This window comes from Triticum dicoccoides, chromosome 7A (assembly GCF_002162155.2).
Source record: "Triticum dicoccoides isolate Atlit2015 ecotype Zavitan chromosome 7A, WEW_v2.0, whole genome shotgun sequence".
NCBI lineage: Eukaryota > Viridiplantae > Streptophyta > Magnoliopsida > Poales > Poaceae > Triticum > Triticum dicoccoides.
In genome coordinates, this window is record NC_041392.1 from 187340475 (window position 1) to 187357694 (window position 17220).

A 17220-nucleotide genomic window follows, 5' to 3' on the forward strand; every position below is an offset into this window, starting at 1 on the left:
CAAAAAAGAAAAAAAAAAGATTAAAGGTAAGTAAAAAAAGTGAGTTGCAAAAAGGAATTTTCAGGTGACTTACAAATAGCCCACACGAATTAATAAATTATGCGCATAGAATTTGCTCATAGTTTCTAACAAGTGAACTTGTGTTTGTTTCCTAGAAAGAATATCTTATATACTCCTCCGTGTGTGGTCATTTCCCATCACCAGCAACTGATTCCATTATGAAGAGCTACAACTTGGAATCAAACGTTAGAATCACGATTTACTTTCACCATTAGGTTTCCACGATGGGCTCATCAAAACTAGATCTCATTTGATGAATACTTTTCTAGAAAGAAACTCCAGTTTTAAAACAAAGCAAGTTCCTAGTACTAATTGCATACTCCCTCCGTCCCAAAATAAGTGTCTCAGCTTTAGTACAAATTTGTATTAAAGTTTGTACAAAGTTGAGACACTTATTTTGGACGGACGGAGTATGAGTCAAGATTTAGTGTCAATAGTCATAGCATGTACTCCCTCAGTCCCAAAATAAGTGACTTAACTTTGTGCTAACTTTGATTGAATAGTCTGAAACAACCAGCTGAGTGACCATCAAGAAAAAATGACTACTACTCTCGTTTGCTCATCAAGGCTTCTATAATAGGAATCATTCAATGATGTTCTTTGACATTTAACCATCTGTTCATAAAAAACGCACAAAAGATTAATGACTAAAGTAAAATGTGATGTAGAGCTATGATGCTTGTTTGTTAATGAATTTAGCAGCTAATCAGACACATGGGATCAGATATAGGAACATATAAAATGCTGCAATAAGACTATGAAGTGAAAGCTTGGCGCAAACATGATGAATGTTACTGCCATTCCGGAAGCAACTAGTTTTCACCCTTTCTACCTGATGATATGGCAGGTAGAGCTGTATATAAGCCAAATCCTGCTAAAACTGTACCCACAAAATAAGAGTTCTCTGCAATACTCAGGCCCCTCGAGTTTCCTTCTAATATTTGAACTTCCAGAACATTGACGAGTGAGAATCATCCACAGCATAGCACAAACTATCAGAATCACGGTCCATATGACCATAACCCTCAGCCTCTGCTATCAACAACGCCAACAAATCCTTGTAACGAGATTGTTTCTTTTGAAGCACGCGGATGTAGGCAGATAGTCCAAGCCAATTGGTTTCTTTGCGTCTTAGCTTTAGAACTGGGCGCACATTGGATTGCAGCTCCATATCTTGCATACGGCTGACAATCAGACTATGCATGTATCTATTCAACGGAAGAAGGGATTAGAAAGTTATACCTTGTTTGATGAAATAAGTGGATAGATAGTAAACATAAAGCACTTCAGCGTAGTTTTTTATCACAAATATAAATGTCAAGAGAAATGTAATACCTGAAGGTCTTCTTAATGACATGCAGCAACTCGGGTTTGCTTATGCTGGAATAAGGCATGCTCCGCATATAGCAATGAAACTTCATTGCGCATAACAGGAAGGCTTGATATATATTCAGTCTTACAGTGCCCAGTGAGTTGATATTGGAGTCATAGAAAATGGGATGGCACTTCGGACGCATGTAATGGCATAGCTTGCTGCGAAGGTACTTCATGGAAGAATGCATCTTCACAGTGATCGTGGAGATGATTGTAATGCCTAAATACCTGTTTGAGAAATGTGCATACTCATTACTAGTTCTTCAACAGTTTTTTATTAGGAAAATTAGTTTGGACTGGATCACTGGAGAACCAGTAAGACGAACACTGCCAAATTAGGCAATAAAGCAAACGGACACCTTTGTTAAATTTACAAAATTTTGCTAACAGAAGCACTGGAGCTCGTGTGCTCTACTGTAAGTTTTCAACAAGCTTCTAAAAATAGACAAAAATTCAGGAGAATCTTGTATCAACATTTCAACTTATGTAATTGCCTGTGGTTTAAAAGAAATACACAAAAATGATTAATCCAGGTTTCAACAAAAAGATGGCAGAACCACAGCGGTGGTCAATGTATTTCTCAGGGTTATAAACAGGTCAACCGTCCTAGATCCATGTTCTGTATCACTGAAGATGATCTCAATATTGATGAACTGAATCAACAAACTAAAACTAGAAACTGACAGACATACCTTGTATAATCAGCTTGAATTTCTAAATTTTCACAGTTTATAAGCAAACCACTCCATGGTATGAAAGTGACTCCATCATCGCCCATGTAGAGCCTATTATCACACTGCTCGTTATCTCCAATGTTGAAATTATAACCATATTTGCTGTCATTCATGTAAGTATTGTAGTACACAAAACCTCTTCTCATCCTATTAAAGAAATTCAAAGCATGCTTCTTTGAGAGAGAGATAAACATGAAGTCATCAATGAACCTCATCATTAAAAATTCCGGTTCTGAAATAGCATCTCCTGAATTTCCATCATGCAGAAAATTCAATATCACAGAATTCTCAAGGTGACCATAGTATAGGGAACAAAGGTTAGGGGATAACTTGTTTCCTTGAGCAATCCCTACTTGCTGCAAGTAAAATGTTTGCCCAATCTTCAGAATATTGCACTTGACTTGTTCGAAAAGGACACGTTGAAGCTCTTCCTTCCGAATTGTACTAACAGTTCCCTGATTTCAAAAAAGGTAGAGCTTTAAGATATTCGGTTGGTCAATACTTGTATTCTGTGTGAGAAACAAACAATTGGAAGTAAACAGATTGTCAAAAAAGATAGAGCAACAGCATGGGCAAGCAAAAACTGAAAACATGTTCCAAAATCACTTTCTACTCCCTTAGCCCTTCTCTCAGCTAATGGACCATGGATTTTAACTGTGGTGAAACTTCAATCAAATTTCATGAAACTTGCATATCTTGGTAGAGGACAGAACATGGCAATTATCTGCCAAAAAATCGGTCAAATTTGAAAAATAAGCTCATCGTTCACCGTCCTCACAAAGGCAAGACACCTAATCTGATATGTTCGTGTATTAGGTTAACAGACCAGATGACAAATGTGACCTATGCAGATATACTAGAAATCTGATTGCTCAAGAAGTTCCAAAGTGATTTTCTGAACATGGATGTGTAAACCCTTTTAGAAGCAAAGATTGTGTACATACATCATACATCAATGCAATAGTGTGATCACAGCTTTACTTACCAGATGGATTACATATTTACATTAAAGAACTCACCCCAGAAGTATGTGCCAGAATATATAACATCGCTACATTTTATTATTTATGTTCCATAATTAGTAGGTCCTGTGAAGAACTTCTATTTTTGCATTAGACTTCCATAGACATGAAGGTGGAAATGCAAAGCTGACCCCCTAACTAAATGGGATAGGCAAAACATTATGATTTCAGTAGCTTTCGCCTTTAGTGGCAAGCATTTGCATATTCAAGTGGTTGTTACATATACTCCCTCCGTCCCAAAATAAGTGTCTCACTTTGTACTAACTTCAGTACAAAGTTGCACTAAGCTTGAGACACTTATTTTGGGACGGAGGGAGTACTTAACATCAGTCACGTTCAGTAACAAGTCAAACACCAGAACAAATGAAATAAGCTCTGATACAGTACCTGATCAACTAGAATGCCACCACCTGATGACCGCTGAATTGAGAAATCGTTAATACCGTTTCCGTCGCTGACGACTACATTTGAATCAAAGCGATAAGCCACATTCTTAGACCTACTGTAAATTACTTTGGTACATTTTCTCAAGGCATACTCATCACCTTTCAGAACATCATCCATAATTTTCAGTAGCACGTCATGATTAACACAATCAAATGCCTTAGATACATCAGCAACCACAATATATATCTTTGACTCTTTCAACTGTCTTCTTACTGAAGACATAAAACTGGAAAGATTTTTGTAAACACCATCATAATCAAAAACAGAAGAACCAAACATCTCTGGGTTATCATCCCTTAATTTTTTAATAACTAAATGACACTTGTTGAGAATACCATCCTTTGACTGAGATTTAAAATTTACTAATGGTCTGATATCTTTTGCTTTTGGAAGAAATCTCACTCTTGAAGAACGGTACAAATGTTTTATTGCTCTCCTCGATGTACGACGCAAAATCTTGAAGCTCTGCGCATTTAAGGAAGCAATAGTATTGCTAGTTAGGTTCCTCCACACTGACTTTGGATAATAGAAAACATCATATCGCTTTGTTTCTCTTTCTGTAACATAAAAGTATGTACTGATCAATGGGATCACAATGTCAGAAAATAACCAGCTAATCCAACAATGCAAGAGATTGTTCTGTTTCTGCTCCTCTGTACCATTTGACAGCCCAGTCTCTTCTCCAAGTAGTACAGAACAAAAGCAACTAGTGAATCCAATTTTTGATAGCCAAGAATATTCTGGTGCTTTCAACTCACAAATACAATCAGTTACTTGAAATGTTTCAAACCTGCGTAACCTTATAAACTTCCAAAGGTTCATCCTTAAGGATCTCTTACTAGAAGGATTCCCTAACAAAGGCTGTGGTATGATCCGTGTCAACACTGCCCAGACAAAGGATACTACTTGCTGATGTGTACTGTAAGCTTCCAACTGAGCAAAAGATTCACCACAATATGCTGATTTTCCTCCTGTTGAATATTGTATGTTGCCTGAAGGGAGCCCATCTTTTGCCACCTGCTTTGTATTAAAAGAGAATATGGCATCATTCTTCTAGTTTCACATTAATACATTTGTGCCATTTCGACCAAGTAAACAATATACCAGCCTGTGTAGAATGAAACATCCAAACGCATACATAATGCTGCATGTTTCACCAGCATAGCAGTTAAGAGGCCAGTAAGTCATGCCCTAACAAAAACATTTTTTCCCTATTCTAACCAGATGAAAAGTAGGAGCGGGGTGTTTCTCCTCTCTAAGAGTCAAAGTATATAAGCAGAATCAATTATGCTGAACCAGTGACAGTGGGACGTAGCTTGCCACACTTGACACTAGATTGTGGCGAACTGTAGAAAGCAACAAAAACAAGCCCTATAATTTCAACACTTAAAGCAAATAACTATAGGATAGTTCAGACAAAAGGATAAGAGAAGGCAAAATAGCCATAGACTATTTTATTGTTTGATTCTTAGTAATAGTACTCAAAAGTGGTTTAATTGTTCAAAAGTACCTTAGACTTAACAGAACAATGCTTCAGAAATAGTTTCTTGTACTGGCAGCGTTTAGAATTCCTTACGAGATTTTTCACTAGTTGAAGCATCCAATGATACCTGGTAACAGGAACATTAACCACTTACAATAATAGAGCCAGATAGATAAAAAATCAAAAAGATGAAGTGATGAACATATTATCCTGCATAAGTGTGACAACGGGCGAGAAAGTAATATCTTCAGAATAACGATATCATGGCCTCCATTAATGCATTTGCAGTGGCTTACATAAGGTTAACATGTGTGACTAAAAAAGGATGGGAACGGAGCAAAAATACGGAGACATTTTTAAGGAGTAGTGTATAATGTATATATCTCCATATGCCCTTTAGCACAAGATATAAAGGCCCGCATAAATGTTTACATGTATCTTATTGCAATAGAGGAAAACTGATCCAATCTTTCCTGTTAATAAACAAACAAAATTGTGTTATGACACACCTCCTCATCCAATGGTGACAAATTTAAACCTTTAAGATACTTTATTCGCCTGGCAGTAGGCCACTAATATATTGTCATTACTTTGGATTAGTAATTTAGATAATAAAATATGAAGTAATGGTATCTCAAACAGACATGTTCAGTAGTAGCATGTGTTTGACAGAGGAAGGTGAAATTGATATCCTCACGTGCAGTCTAAAGCTTATGTGCAAAGTTATGCAAAATGCTGAAATGACACGCTGGCTAGTGGCAATATTAATACAAATTAAATTTGTTGACTCACAGGCAATTAGAATTTGGTCTGGAAGATCCATGGCAATCACATTGGAAGAACTTTATGCAGCATTCCTTGATTCCAAATATGCGCTTTAATAAAGACAGTGCGTCTGGTCCTTTCCTTTTATTTGTCAAGTCTAACAGTATTAAGGAAAGTTTGCAGAAGATACTATGACAAATAATATATACAGCATACATACAAATACACGGTAAGATTTGCCGAGTATCACCTATGAACCTCCAAATGTCAGCATTTCAACAATCTAGTGCTTTACGTTTTTTCCATCATGTAACATCTTGTAAAATGTAGGTCCTCAAAAGAGTAAGTATAAAATACAGAGGAAACACATGCAACAAAAGAAGTATTAACATAAAACAAACCAAACACATACCAGAGCTCCGAAATAATATCCACGAGACCTTTTTAGCAGAAGAAATTAGCCTGGAATGAACTGATTTTGGTTTTTCATATATCACACATTCATGCATATCATTTGAAGGGAAGACTAAGAAACTGATTAATGTAAACTATTTACAAGTTCTTTGAAACAATTCGGAAGTTTCCTCCGAGTAGCATAGTAGATAACGAAAATTTGCAACTAGATGTTAGTTCAATCTACAAAATTTCATGAAAATATATTCAGATACACATCTCTATCAAAATAGGAACGGTATATTTTATTTACAATATGGTTGAACGTTTGTAAATCAGATGATGTGGTCAATGGTAACTAGGAAAACGTTACTGTGAGTACACCATACGAGATACATGGCAAAATTATCCAGGGAAGGGTGCCAACATACTGTGACAGAGTACACCGAGTGACATACATATGGAACAAAAGCTCCAAAAAATATCCCACGTTGCTATGTAAGTCACCAATTATCTTATCACTTCCGCACAGAACCTTGCTCACCTCCACCGATAGTCCCCCAACAAGAAAGACAAGAAAACTGAGAGTAGGTTTCGTTCTCCACTTACTGCAACTTTAGAACTATTCTGTTGACAATAATTGCAGGGTACCATTTCAAGAGATTGACACACTTCGAGCTTTGACAGGTACTAAATAGCAAAAGGATACTGCTGCGATGGAAGACATTCTCAGATATTTCTTTGTTATAGAAAATGGCCTGTCTTGGTATCAAAGAATCTACTGACACACATTTCGAAGCATTCAACATTAAGCAATTGAAACAGATGGAACCACTCTGCAAGTAAAAAAAATACGTTGAGGAAACAACAGGTCAACAGCAACATAAAAACTGCAAGTGGTTGTGTAGCAAGCCAATTGATCAGTGCTGCTGAATTTCAAGAACACTCCAAGTAGAAACACACAAAGCCCATTATCAAACAGCAGTAGCAATGTCCACAAAAATCGCAAAAAAAGAGTCACATGCTGCACTTAGTAGGTTGCAGTTTTGGCGATTTCCACCGCATGGGCATACAGTATTCGCCTTTGGTGGTGACTGGAGAGGTAATGTATACCAGTGACTAATGCTGTAGCTCTAGAGTTTAACATCCCTTTCGGTATTATTGATCAAAACACAATGGTGGCCTCTCTTTAGAGACTAAAAAACATGAATCAATTCATCAGGACATGGCAAGCAGCTAAATACTTGGGAAACAAACTCAAGCTAATCAATCTAATTAGATAGATATCCTGGCTGACTTGGCTATACAGTCACTGTCCCTAGGGGGGGCATGCGGCAGCACTCATATAAGCAGCCCCGCACACATTTACCAATAGGGAAGCTTGTCCAACACCATCTGAGATGGCTTGACCATTTGAGGGATAAGATCCACCATTAGAATTGAATTTTTTTTAATAACATTATAAAGATACGGTTTTCTGGTCTACTTTTTACCACATGCTGGTAAATTATGCAGTTTGACAATGCAAAGAGGTGCTATTGAGGATTTATCATTCCATTGTCTCACCAACATGACCCTAGGATCAGCATGTCGGTGAGGCGCTAAGTGGAAAATCTTCAAGTGTCAATATTCGCATCTTCTATTTTCCTCTCATCCAAGTTATTGCTTTTGACACTACTATATAACTTGGAGACTATAACGTTACAACAGTAGTCAAAAATCAAAATGAATGGAATAACTAATGATTTAGGCAGGTAGACAGAACTTGAGTGTAAGCACAAAAGAAACGGTAATAACAAATAACAGGAGATTGGGAAGGAACTGACATTCAGTTGTGGGTAGCTGGAGGGTCCTACTTTGGGACTTGTACATTGGACTCCTGATTTACCGTAACCACACAATAGATCCTGGGAAGGACTAGTATCTAACACAGAGCTAGGTGACTTCTTTAATGACAGGACAGGTACATTGCATGGCTCTTCAGTTTGTGAAACAAATTCACCATTGTTCATTCCAATAGAAATGTTATCTGCAGTATGCTTCAAGGAGTGTGTTTGACCATTCACTCCAGCAGCTGAGCCATCTGATAAGAGATTACACAGAGTGTAATAACTGTCGTTTAATTTACTTAACTCTGTCAACTTATCTTCGTTACAGAACTGCTTCTGCTTACTGCGGCGCTGCCAGCTGTACAATCTTTTTCTTTTCCTAGGCTTCCGGGTAAAGCAATTGGAACAGTTACATCCATCACTTGGACAATTAGGCTTTATAACTCTTTCAGCATCACAACTTCCAGAACTTTGTAGAGCATCATATCTCTGAGTGTTATCTGAACAGTAAAACGCAGAGTCTGAACTGTTGCCACGATTGCCTCCAGTTATGTTTAGTTTCATCTTTGCATTACGCAACACGTGGCACTGAGATCAAAAGACATGCAGTATCCGATCAGTTTATTAGAAAAAATATACCATAGCATTCACAGTGTGCTTGTTTGATAAAAGAACATTCGACAATGAGGTCATCAAGACATTTTAAGCATGTAGTATCAAAGAACATTATCAAGAAAGCCAATTCCTGGTTGAAGAAAACTCGGGACATGGTAATGAATTCTACAACAAACTGGGTGCTGCCATCTTGATTATTTGTATTCAAATGCTTAATCAGTTTGTTTACTTTTTAAATGCAGCTATAAAACAAACCAGAGTAAACTACCAATTGTTTACACCACATAAAGAAAAGTCAAACTATTAAGAGTAATACTAATGCAACGCTGTTTTCCATCCCCAACGTAATAGCATGTATGTAGAGACTTGTTTGGAATGGAAAAATGGAAGATTCTCTCGGCTATTGAAAACCTGAACCTGCGTGAGGAGCCTTATTTCCATGGCAGAACATCAGTAAAATAAAGTTTATAATGTCATTTGGGTTAGTAACCAGGTGCTTTTTATGATAAGATCCACCCATAGCCGGTTTCGATTAAGGGATAAGATCCACCATTAGAATTGAATTTTTTTTTATTAATATGTCCATATATACTCATCTGACATAGTTTGAGTTGATAGGCCTCTATATAGAGAGGAGCTTTTGATGAATTAATCAAGCAAGAACAATATAAATTAATTACTAGTCTCCTACATCATCCCAGTCTCTGATCTCTCCTATCTCCTTGCAGACGGGCCGTTATAGCTGTTGGATAAACAGCAACTGATCTTTACTAAGGGCCAAAGGCCATTACATATACATGTGCGGTGAAGTGCAGGAAACCCCTTATACAATGGGGATATACCGAAAAGAGACTATACACATCTAACACACCCCCCTCAAACTCATGGTGGATCAACAACACTGAGTTTGGAGAGGAGAAAGCCATGCTGCGCTCGAGTCTGTGCCTTCATGAAGATGTCAGCCAACTGTAACTCAGAGGGCACATAGTGAAGAGCGAGAGTCTGATCCTGCACAGCAGCACGCACAAAGTGGGCATCCACACCGATGTGCTTGGTGAGCTCATGCTTCACCGGATCACGCGCAATACTGATAGCACCGGTACTGTCTGACAGTAAGGGAGTCGAGGTAGTAGCAAACACACCAAAATCCTCAAGTAACCACCGTAACCAGATCACCTCGGCTGTCAACATAGCCATGGCTCGCAGCTCAGCCTCTGTACTCGCCGTCTGTTTCTTTGTCTTCCAGGCAATAAGAGAGCCACCAAGAAAGACACAATAAGCAGAGGCGAGCGTCGATCAAAGGGATCACTAGCCCAGGTAGCATCAGAGTAGGCCTGGAGCTCAAGAGTGCTGGAGCGGGGAAAGAAAAGGCGCTGAGAGATCGTGCCACGAAGATATCGTAGAACACAGAGGAGGTGACTATAGTGGACAGGGGTGGGGGCTGAAACAAACTGACTCAGGATGTGGACAGGATAGGAGATGTCAGGACGCGTAACAGCAAGATAGACAAGGCTGCCAACGAGGTGATGATACCGAGTGGGATTAGGAAGAGGGTCGCCATCAGAGGCACAAAGCTGAACGTTGAGCTCCATAGGAGTCACAACAGTGCGCTCATCACCGAGAGCAGCGCGAGCAAGAAGATCCGTTATGTATTTTTCTTGGGAGACGTAGAAGCCATCAGAGATCGAGGAGATCTGAATCCCAAGAAAATAGCGAAGTGGACCAAGATCAGTCATGAGGAACTGGTCGCGAAGGCGAGCCTTAACAAAGGCAATGTACTCAGAGTCCTCACCAGTGATGATCATGTCATCAACATAGAGAAGGAGAAGAGTCCGACCGCGAGGAGACGTGTGAACAAACAACGCGGGATCATGATCACTGGGCAAGAAACCAGCGGCAGTCACCACAGAGGCAAAGCGCTCAAACCAGGCGCGAGGGGCCTGTTTAAGACCATAGAGGGAGCGACGAAGTCTACAGACCATACCATCAAGAGCATAGCACCCCGGTGGTGGCTGCATATAAACCTCCTCACGCAACTCGCCATTAAGAAAAGCGTTCTGGACATCAAGTTGAGAGATAGACCAATGACGAACAGAAGCCACAGCAAGGAGAGTGCGGACAGTGGTCATGTGGGCGATAGGAGCGAATGTCTCATCATAATCACGGCCCTGCTCCTGCTGAAAACCACGGGCCACAAGACGAGCTTTGTAACGCTCAAGAGAACCATCGAAGCGGGTCTTGATCTTGTAGACCCACTTGCAGGTGATGGGACGAACACCGGAAGGGAGGGAAACAGATCCCATGTGCCAGAGCGCTCAAGGGCAGCAAGCTCTTCAGCCATCGCAAGCTGCCATTCAGGCTGAGTCATGACAGTCCGATAGGAAGTGGGCTCAGCAATAACAGAGAGACCGTACCAATTAGGAGAATAGCGATCAGGCGGAGGGCGAGGCCGAGCACGGAGGTTATGAACCGGGTTAGGCGTGAACGAAGGTGCACCAGAGGTGGAAGGTGCGTCAGGCGCGTCAGGGAAAGCATCCTCGGTACGAGGACAGCGAGCATAGTGGAGAGGAAACGGTGAGAGAGGGCGACGGACTGGAGATGATGGTGTAGAGGTGGAGGAGGAGGATGGAGAAGATGGCGTCAGTGGTGAATGAGAATGAATGAGAGGTGTAGGAAGAAGAGGTGAAACATGAGGCACATAGCAGGGTGTATCGGGAAGGAGAAGAAAAGAAATATCGTTCACAGAGAAGCTCGAGGAAGAAGGACGTGGGTAGTAAGAGCGAGGCTCATCAAAGGTCACATCACACGAGATGCGCAAGCGACGACCAACAGGGTCCCAACAGCGATAGCCCTTGTGCTCATTACTGTAGCCAAGGAAAACACACTCAACCGACTGAGCAGTCAGTTTGGTGCGCTCGTGTGGGGCAAGAAGGGCATAGCACACACATCCAAACATATAAAGAGCTGAGTAGTCTGGAGAGCGACCAGAGAGACACTCCATAGGAATACCATCCTGCAAAGCAGTCGATGGCTGAATGTTGATGAGATAGGTGGATGCAGAAACAGCCTCAGCCCAAAAATGGGGTAGAAGGGAGGCGGCAATCATCAGCGCACGAGCCGTCTCAAGCAGATGACGATGCTTACGTTCAGCAACACCATTCTGAGCATGAGCACCAGGACAGGAGAACTGGGCAAGGGTACCCTGTTCTGCGAGAAAGCCACACAACAGCTGGGAGATATACTCTCCAGCGGAGTCAGCACGAAAAGTACGAATAGGCGTGGAAAACTGGGTGTGAACCATGGCAGCAAATCGTTTATATATAGAGAGAACCTCGCTACGAGATTTCATGAAGTAGAGCCAAGTGTAGTGAGAGAAATCATCAATAGACAAAACATAGTAGCGATGACCACCTTTCGAATCAAAGGGGGCTGGACCCTAGACATCAGAATGAACTAAGTCAAAAGAATGCTGAGATACCGACTGACTGGTAGGATAAGGTAACTGGGTATGTTTGCCAAGTCTACAACCATTACAAGGTAAAGAAACATCTCCAAATACAGACCCTAAGAGGCCCTGACGCACTAAGGAAGACAAGCGAGAGCCACATATGTAACCAAGGCGATGATGCCACTGCTGGAAGGACGCAAACGAAAAGGCAGCAAGAGCATGAGAGCTGACTGAAGTGGTGGCAGCGGAAGGAACACAGAGCCAGTCAACTTCCCAAAGACCCTCGGACTCACGGCGTCAGGGGCCAGCACCAACCAAAACCTTGGTGCAACGATCCTGAATGGAGCAAGAATCGGTATCAAGAATGACCCGACAACCAGAATCAATAAGTTGGGCAGCGGAAAAAAGATTCATGGTAAGGCGAGGAACATGTGAAACACCAGGAACAGAAAAGGATGAAGTGGAAAGAATACCACGACTAGCAACAGGAAGAGATGTGCCATCGGCAGTAAGAACATTAATAGGAGAATCAAGAGGGCAAAGAGAGGACAAAGCTGGAGAATTAAAGGACATATGAAAGGAAGCTCCAGAGTCCATAACCCACGAAGATGTACCTGACGGTGTAGATGCCGGCGGTGATGAAGTGGTGGAAGCAGTCACAGCAGCAGGACCAGTCGGTGATGAACCAGAGGAAGCCAGAAGGCGTTTAAGCCGTACAATGCCCTGGTCGGTGTGTGACGGAGTCGAGGAAGATCCAGGAGTCCCATTGGGAGAGGAGCGCCTCTGGTCTCGCTTCTTCTCACGGCAATCAAACTCTGGGTGACCTGGCCGAGAGCAGTAGCCACAGAAGGTGTCACGGCGCGAGCGGCCCTTCTTAGCATAAGGAGGGCGACCCACCCCCCACCCCCCTGAAGGTGTAGGTAGGAGCGGTGGAGCAGTGAGCCGAACAGACAACACAGGAGCCCGAGCAGCCAACACAGACGGAACCGCCAGCAACCCCGCAGAGCGAAGGCGGGTCTCCTCAGCACGAAGCTCGGCAAGCACCTCCGAGAGAGGAACACGACCACGAGCAAGCAAGTGAGCACGTCGAGGCTCAAACTCAAAGCAGAGAGGAGATAAGAACTCATGAACCCTCTAAAACTCCAAGTCAGACCGCGTAGTCTGACAGCAACGGCAAGTTCCACAAACAACTGTCACCCTGCTGAAGAGCATGCTCCTGACGCACTACAGAGAGGTATAGAGCATCACCAGAGGGCTGATAGCGCTGACAAAGATAGGACCACATGGCTGCAACAGTGCCGAGGCCCATGAACTCCGAAGCAAACTGAGGGAGGACACTCGTAGTGAGAACAGCAGCAGCTCGAGCATCATCATTGCACCATTGAGTGTAAGCAGACAGATCATACCGGTAGACAGAAAGAGCATCAGAATAGGCGGATACCTGTTGATCATAAGCGTCAACTGCAGCATCATCAAGAGCCTTGGCTGCATCCTGATCAGCCTGAGAAGCATCAGCACCAAGCACCGGCGGTACTGGCGGGATAGGAGCCACCGGAGCAACAGGGCAGAGCGGACAGGGTACCTCGCCAGAGAGAACGCCCCACAGCAGAAGACCACGCATATGGATACGCATGAAGCCCGCAAACTCAGCATAGTTGGTGTCATCAAAGAGAACCGAGCATCGAGGGACAGCTACATAGCCCGAAGAAGACATGAGGAAGTCTCTCTGTTGCTTCTGCCTCTTTTTTTTTGGAGTCAACGAGAACAGCAAATCCCTATCGAGATCAAAAGGGATCGAGCGCCAGCTTGCAGGAAGCCCCCACGCGCACTCCCGCACGCCTGCTCGCACGGCCAGGCGAGCAGAGGCCAGGGGCCAGCGGCAGCAGCAGGAAGCGGGGCCAGCGGGAAGGAGACGAGTGGCCTGGCCTGTCAGCAGCGAAGGCGCGAGGGAGCGGCCGGCCACGACGCGAGGGGGCACCGGACAAGCTTCAGGCGACGAGGCAAAGCAGCTTGGCAGTTGGGGAGGGCGGAGCGAAGAGGAGACAGTGGGGTCCGTGACGAGGGGTGGCCGGCCGGGCAAGAGATGGCAGCTACCGGGCCTGGGCAGCCGGATCCGCGACAGGAAGGGCCGGAATCGAGAGTGAAGCTAGCACGGAGTTGCGGCATGCGGGAGAGAGAGGAACCTAACATCTGATACCATGTTGGATAAACAGCAACTGATCTTTACTGAGGGCCAAAGGCCATTACATATACATGTGTGGTAAAGTGCAGGAAACCACTTATACAATGGGGATATACCGAAAAGAGACTATACACATCTAACAATAGCTATCTTTCTGGTGGTATTTATCCGTCATCAACCCTAGTGCATCGCAGTATGTCCGAATGGTTTTCGCTGTGCATGTGCCAGTCCAGACAGGTAGTATTTTTGTGTGCATGGAGAGTCATAGCCAGGTTGAAATTAATTGTAACCTGAAGAGCTTCCAGACTGGGACCAAAGATTTAAGTTGGCATAACAAGACACGGACCTAAATAAATAATCACTGGGCCACATGATCTGAAGATAAATTCTTACCGTAGGACATTTGACTTTTGTAGATCTGGATTGTTGTTTTCTTGCCATGGTACTGGCAAATATAGGCTTGTGCAGAACAATGTTGAGTGGAACACCAGTCACCTGAAAGTAATCACTCTTTTTAATGGGCAAAAAGACTGATGAATGCCTCAGAATATAGCACATGAGAAGATCCCCAATCTGAAAGACAACAAGTTTCTGTCAAGCAAAGGATATGAGGAACTTTACTAAGCAAAGAAAAAGGATTTCCTTTACACTTACTCTATGCAGGAGAATATTCCAGGATGAAGAAGAAACAAGGTTAGCCTGGCCACCCTAGTAAGCATAAAGATTTAAAAGCATTAATGAAAAATATAAAAAGAGCAAAAAATAATTGTACCAATGGATCAAGCAGTGGCGAGTCTAGTAGGGGGGCTTCAACCGGCTCTAGCCTACCCTCCAAAAATACAAAAAAAAAATAGTACTACACGTCCCAGCCCAGCAACCCAATATCTTATGCTCTGCCGAACAGCACCAACACTCCAACAGCCCACACGCAAGTAGCACACAGGATATCGAGTAGGGACACATGATAGCGAGATGACGGACCCTCACGCTCCACGGCTCAAGACAAGTATATCAATATTTGTTTGCTGTAAAAAAACATATCAATATTTGTCTGTTTAAGTAGAAAAATATGAAATATATAATCCAATTTGATACTTTTCAAAAACTTCAGAACAACTATAGTAAATACTACATGTTTCCAATAGTAATCTGGCTAATTTTGAGCTTATTTGAAGAAAAGGGATTAAGTGATAATGGCTAATTTTGCTAACGAATTCATATTTTGGTGAAAATTATGATTTTTTAAATCTATCAAATACTACATGTTTCTAGTAGTAATCTAAGAAAGTTTCAGCTTGTTTGGAGCGAAAGGACTGGAGATAATGACTATTTAGCTAGACAGACATAAATTTCCGTTCAAAATTTGATATTTTCAGAAAACCATAAGATGACAGTAATAATACATATATTTTCAGTAGCATTCTGGCAAATATTAGCTTATTTGGATAAAAGAATTAGGAGATAATGCCCTTTTCTCTTTAATTAAAATGATGCTTAGTTTCTTGCTGTTAAGTTTGAGCCCACCCTTCATTGTCTTCCTGGATTCGCCACTGGGATCAAGCATGTCAACCTTCCAATCCAAGTAAAGGTTGTCCTTACCTACTAAGATTAAGCTCCGTATGTAGTGAGGACATAGAGCAGCAAGGATTGGTTATGGGGTTTACTGGTTTATATACAATTTTGAAAAGTTTTACATCGGTACAAAGCTCGTACCATTTTCACATATCCAATACAAATGTCAACAAATATATTGATGGTCAAACATTAAGATCAAATGCACTCATCGTACGATGCCACTTACAAAGTTGTCGATGCCAAAGAAAAGTAGTACAAAACTTTGTACACAAAAGTACATGGTATATTTTCACAACTGAAGAACCTAATCTGATTACACGAATTGCAGACTGCCAATACCACACATCCACAGCACCAACAACCCTTACATGAAGGAAGATGCTACTGAAGTGACACAGCCTTCATCACTAGTTTTCACAACAGCTCACAATTTGTTTCTAGAGAAGTGCGAAAAATGGATAGTAAAGCATAGGAAGGCAATGCTAGACAATAAAACGTGTGGCGGCAATTTCTTTTACATGCCACAAATCATTCCCCGCCTTTCAATAAAAAATGGCATTCATCGTACCTGATGGATACCATTGCAGAGGACGTTCTTGGTTCTACAGGAGCGATCCGTCAAGATCCACTTTATCGTCTCCCGAACGAGCTGAGGCGTACATAGCAATGCAGGCAAACGAACGGCAGCCTCAGATATATACCCAACAACGAAACGAGAAATCTAGCCACCCCAGGCACGACACGGGCAAGGATAGAAAATAAAGAAACCTGTCCCTGTGAGTGCCCGGCGTTCCCTGGGGTGTACCGCGGCGGCAGGGGCGCGGCCGGCGCGGGCTCGACGGCGCAGACGGCGCGGGTGACGAGGCGGCGGTACGCGACGGGGTCACCGTCGCGGAGGAGGTGCGCCCAGCGGCGGCACGCGAGGCACCCGGAGGCCGCGCCGCGGCAGACGGGGCAGGGGGCGCCGGGGGGCGGGGGCGGGGGCAGGAGCGCGAGGATCGCGCGGCCGAGCGGGCGGGCGCGGGAGCCGTAGGCCAGGCGGAGCTCTGGGCGGCCGCCGAATGCGCGACGGCGGCGCCGCCGCGCCATTGAGCGAGCGCGTCGAGGAGGCGCCTGCGGCGGGCGGTGGACGGGGCAGGGGCGTTTGAGGCGGGATTTTGAAGCGGCGGGGCGGGTCAAAAAGTTTCCGCCAATTATTCTCCGGTGCTCTCTTCTCGTGTTGGTTAGTTCGGCGGCGGTTCGTGCGCTTGCGTCGGGATTCGGGGAGAGGTGGGGCTACTATGGCGTTATGTG

General features: G+C 43.1%; 1 protein-coding gene across 1 annotated transcript; it reads right to left on the reverse strand.

Annotated features, from left to right (window-relative positions):
* Nucleotides 1-789: 789 nt before the first annotated feature.
* LOC119333372 (telomerase reverse transcriptase-like) lies at nucleotides 790-17016 on the reverse strand. The gene is made up of 12 exons (XM_037606292.1): nucleotides 16696-17016; nucleotides 16496-16576; nucleotides 15007-15060; nucleotides 14746-14925; nucleotides 8105-8695; nucleotides 6988-7114; nucleotides 5913-6042; nucleotides 5148-5247; nucleotides 3578-4654; nucleotides 2127-2623; nucleotides 1396-1662; nucleotides 790-1268 (listed from the first exon to the last, which is right to left on the reverse strand). Exons 1-12 carry the CDS (start codon nucleotides 17014-17016, stop codon nucleotides 995-997), a joined length of 3699 nt encoding a protein of 1232 aa, XP_037462189.1. The 3' UTR covers nucleotides 790-994.
* Nucleotides 17017-17220: the final 204 nt, after the last annotated feature.

What these genes read in the sequence shown, in the direction of transcription:
- LOC119333372 (XM_037606292.1), bottom strand. Translation starts at nt 17,016, where the DNA reads ATGGCGCGGCGGCGCCGCCGTCGCGCATTCGGCGGCCGCCCAGAGCTC. An exon ending in TCTGCAATGGTATCCATCAG is followed by an intron (nt 15,061 to 16,495) that starts GTACGATGAATG and finishes TATGCTTACTAG; the next exon opens with GGTGGCCAGGCTAACCTTGT. An exon ending in GAATGTCTTCCATCGCAGCA is followed by an intron (nt 6,043 to 6,987) that starts GTATCCTTTTGC and finishes TAATACTGTTAG; the next exon opens with ACTTGACAAATAAAAGGAAA.